Source organism: Saccostrea echinata, unplaced genomic scaffold (genome assembly GCF_033153115.1).
Source record: "Saccostrea echinata isolate AGI-Se365-2 ecotype Australia unplaced genomic scaffold, CSIRO_AGI_Sech_v1 ptg000030l, whole genome shotgun sequence".
NCBI classification, from domain to species: Eukaryota; Metazoa; Mollusca; class Bivalvia; order Ostreida; family Ostreidae; genus Saccostrea; species Saccostrea echinata.
This window is the reverse complement of record NW_026889779.1, coordinates 32,491,884-32,496,245: the sequence shown is the minus strand read 5'-3', so window position 1 is coordinate 32,496,245 and position 4,362 is coordinate 32,491,884. Positions and strand designations below refer to the sequence as shown.

The 4,362-nt window shown below is 34.6% G+C and overlaps 1 protein-coding gene across 1 annotated transcript; it reads left to right on the top strand.

The window, feature by feature from the left end:
• Positions 1 to 338: 338 nt before the first annotated feature.
• Positions 339 to 2,636, top strand: LOC133197035 (uncharacterized). The gene is made up of 2 exons (XM_061332875.1): positions 339 to 447; positions 623 to 2,636. The coding sequence occupies exons 1-2, from the start codon at positions 422 to 424 to the stop codon at positions 2,634 to 2,636; spliced, it is 2,040 nt and encodes a 679-aa protein (XP_061188859.1). The 5' UTR covers positions 339 to 421.
• The last annotated feature ends 1,726 nt before the right edge of the window (positions 2,637 to 4,362 follow it).

The following is a 4,362-nucleotide window of genomic DNA, read 5'->3' as shown; positions in this document are numbered from 1 at the left end:
AAAGGTGCCAAAGACTGGAGCTAAATACGTTGCAGGATCAGAGCTATGCATGAGAACATCAAAATACAAAGGTAAGGAAAGAGATGATTTCTGTCTTCTTGAAACTCAGAATTCACAATGTTCAAGATAAGAGAAAATAAATAGGTTTAGAAATTTCATCAATCATTTTTACTGTTTTCCAGTTAATACACTGGTGGTAATATGAACATTTCATTTCTGTATGTGACATGCAGTGTACGTGTTTAAGTACATCTCCCTCTTCATGTTCTTTGAATTATGATGATATGGAAAAACTCCGGTTATGTCATTAACATTGAGTTATGAATTTTAAATAGTAACACAGAAGGTATGAGAAAGTTCCGCAGGATTTCCCTGTACCAAAACAAAGTACAAAAAACATTTTATTAGTCTTGTCTGAAAAATGGATTCAAATGCACAATCTCTAATGTAAGTTTAAAAAAAAAATTCTTACAGAAATATTAAGCTTATTACAACTTTAACATATAAAGTATATATGTTGACTTTATATCTAAATAGTAAATGAAATTTATTTTAGGTATTTTTTTTTTTTAAATTTTCTCTTTGTTTTAATTTAATTACCTTCTGGGTTGTGGATATTTAGTGAATCAGCCTTACAACATATATCAGAGTCGGTGTTTGTGGGACTGTGTCACATAGTGGGGACCTCACAACAGGTAGCCATGAGGAGAGAGGTATTGGACATCACGGAGAAGCTGACAAATCAAGTCAATAGTGATTCAAACTCTATAATGACAAGTGGAAGCTACAGAGAAGGATTAAGACTGAAGGGATCAGATATAGACATTATGTACTGGCGAAATTACGAACGAGTCATTTGGGACTTATCTCAGACTCGGTATTACAACAGGCACAGATACACGTTAATTCTCTGCGACTGTTCCGATAGTCCACCAGGATTCTGTTTACTTCAGCTTTTGATAACAGCGCCCATCATAGCAACATCATCATGCATTTTTGGAATAGCGGACATAAATAATCTTTCAACACTTGTCAGAACAAACGGTGCCCTTTTTATGTCAAGTAAAATATACAGAGAAACCAGGGGTCCAGGACTAACACTTAGATTCACTCCACATGGACCCTGTGCCAGTGGAATTCATGCTGGATTAGAATATGATTTTGCCTACTGCTTTGGCTCTGACTTTTGGCCTCCACCTGCTGCCTCTTGGATAGACAGATGCCACTCATGGCCCCAGCCTCATGTTGTTAGCGACATCATCAGAAGTGGATGTCACTTTGTAGCAACTGGACACAAACTAGGAAATCATGAAGACCACGAATGGAGAATTTCTTTCTCTAGGGCAGAACAAAAACTTGTGTACTCAATGAACCATATGCAGTTCTTAACTTATGGTTTGCTGAAATTGTTCTTAAAAGAAGTTATTAATAATGAATTAGGGGATCATGACAAACTACTGTGTTCCTACCACATGAAAACATCACTTTTCTGGGTTATTCAACAAAACACAGGTTTTTACTCTTGTCCACGAAATCTCCTGTTTTGTTTTTGGGACTGCTTCAAACTAATCCTTCAGTGGGTCTATGAAGGGTTCTGCCCTAACTTTTTCATTCCACAAAACAATATGTTTCTAAGTAGTATTCATGGTGATAAGCAAAACCAGCTGTTCATTAGGCTGCATGCTTTGTATGAGAAGGGTTTAGTATCACTGCTACACAGTACCTCCATCTGGCCCTATGTTTTAAACGTCCTTTGTAACCCAATGCTTCCCATCTGTACAGATGAAAGCAACTTGTTTCCTGAGATTGTATTTGATTTAACCTTATTTAATTGTTTAACTTGTGCTCATGTGAAAGCAGTAAAAAACCTGTATCACTGTAAGAAAGCCCTAGAAGGTGTAGAACAGTTGATAAATACACCCTTGACACCATATCATGTTGTCACCTTACAGAAACATACAACCTCCTTCCTCCAGAATATTGCGTTTATATTACACAACATGTACATCAAAACTTGTCGAAACAAAATGGTGTATATTGCTGACAGAATGTCCCATCGCATCCTTATATTAACATCCAAGTTTGGTTGCCCTTCTGACATGGTGTATACGGCCATGTATTACTACAAGACGATGAGATTTTTGGACGCATTATCTGTTATAGAAATGACAAAATTCATACTGTCATATAAAACGAATACCGAGGCTTTGAGAGGACAGTCCTTGACTTCAAAAATGAGACTCTTTAAAAGAAGAAGTATCTTCCTTAACAATTATATCTGTTATATCAATGAATTATTGCCTGAACAATTGTCTAGTATACAAGAAAGCCAGTCTAATTTGGCTATCCCTGTATTCGTGCTCTTATACATACTGGAGATCTTGTGCTACAGTCATGTTGATACAACAAAAGTACAAACAGCTCTATGTTATCTCCAGCACCTAGTCCACCATCCTCACAGGAAGTTCATACCGGAAGGTTTAGAAGACATATCATGGCAGATCCTAGGGATCTGTTACCAGGTCACAGGGAATCCACACGCGGCTCTTTACGCGTATCAACAGTCACTTTCACAAGTATCAGTAAATAAAATAAAACATGCTTCACTAATGAGAATACAGGATATCCTTCAGTGATGCTAAAGATGAAGTTTAAATGTAGTTTATGATAAAGTTCAACGAAAAAATAAAAGTTTCAAATATACAAATACAAATTTAAGGATTTAGAATCAGTAGCTAGAGGGACATCATTCTAGTGCAATGATTAGTTTCAAATTTGTCTATATGAGCTCAGATACATGAATATATATTTATTTGATCTCCATTGATATTAATAAAATTGAAAATTCATACTCAATGGCAGGACCATACCCGTAGAAAAGATTTGTAATAAATCTCTGTCATAATTTCGGATGATTTTTTTTCTTTTGAAAACTATGTGAATTAAGTTATGTATTTACTGGAGTTATCAAAACACATGTATCAATCGAACACGTGTTTACTCGGTGTTTGTTATGTAGACTTTCGATTTGATTGGTTACTGTATTTATGGAATACCTGTTCTACAGGTATTCTAATAGAGCACGCTTTATGGCATGTAATAGTTAAGGTATGTCACTCGTCAGCCTTTTAGAAAAATTCAGTCAGAACCTCTTACTTAAAAACTATTTATTACAATTCAATCTTTATAACATATTTAAGTTAAACAATGTAAAATGTTCAACATTCAATTAAAAAACTGCTCAAAAATTCACAAAGAAGCAAGATTTATAAGGGACTATTTCTTGTGGCGGAAGGATATTTAGCAGAAAATTCTGCAAATCTACACATTTATTAAATTTAATATCTTGGAACTTTAGCCCCACATACTTTTACTCAAAGAATATTTTCCGTTATGATATGCCTGGAATATTAAATGTAGGTCTCAATTTATATTTTTATAACAAAATTTACACCTTCGCTCAACAAACATTGCCAAGAAATGAAGATATATTAAGGAAGTCGAGATAAAATTTACACAGTTTTTTGCCTGAAGATCGCATATTTTGACTAATATTTCAAAATTTACATCACTGACCCTAACTTTTTCTTTCATTATTTTAAACTACTCGATACTTTTGACCGATCAGCACTTAAGTCGTAAAAAGTTTGATACAAGAAAATATTCTATTGCCTATTTAGATTTTCAATACTCCAAATATGAGACTTTTTTTAGTGCAAAAAGGTCACACAATAATTTACGCGCATTAATTTGCATGATTTGTTCAATGATAAATATTATTCAAACTATTTTACGTAAAATAAGATTATGTTTATTGCCATGGTTACATCTTATGAAATATGATAACGGTTAAAGTGATTAATCAAAGAGTTACAATTTAAGTGCAAAAAGGTCAACTTAATTGTACCGTAGCTCAGTTAGATGCACACTGACCCCCCATTTTCGCAGCGATTTTGAGACATACTATATGAGTACTTATCCAAAATATACTTCTAAAAAAATAACAAATTTCACGAGTGACATACCTTAATGCCATTCGAAGGCTCTATCTCGTGCAGTCAGACGTTTCCCCGCCCAGCCGCCCTCACAAATATATTTTGTATTGATTTATACGAGGGGTGATCAAAAAGTTCGCGAACTAATTGAATTACTTCCTCAAAAGAAATAAAATGAGGTTTCAGTGTTCATTATTTTTAAAAGTAGTCCTCTCCGATTTTAATGCACATCTGCCATTGTTCTGCCCATGCGCAAATCACGTGATCCTGGCGGTCACGTGACATGCTCCGTAGTGGTCTGTTCACAGAAGCCAAGAGATTTTTCCGTGTCTTATATTTCGTACCATGCAAGTTGTTTTTTATAACA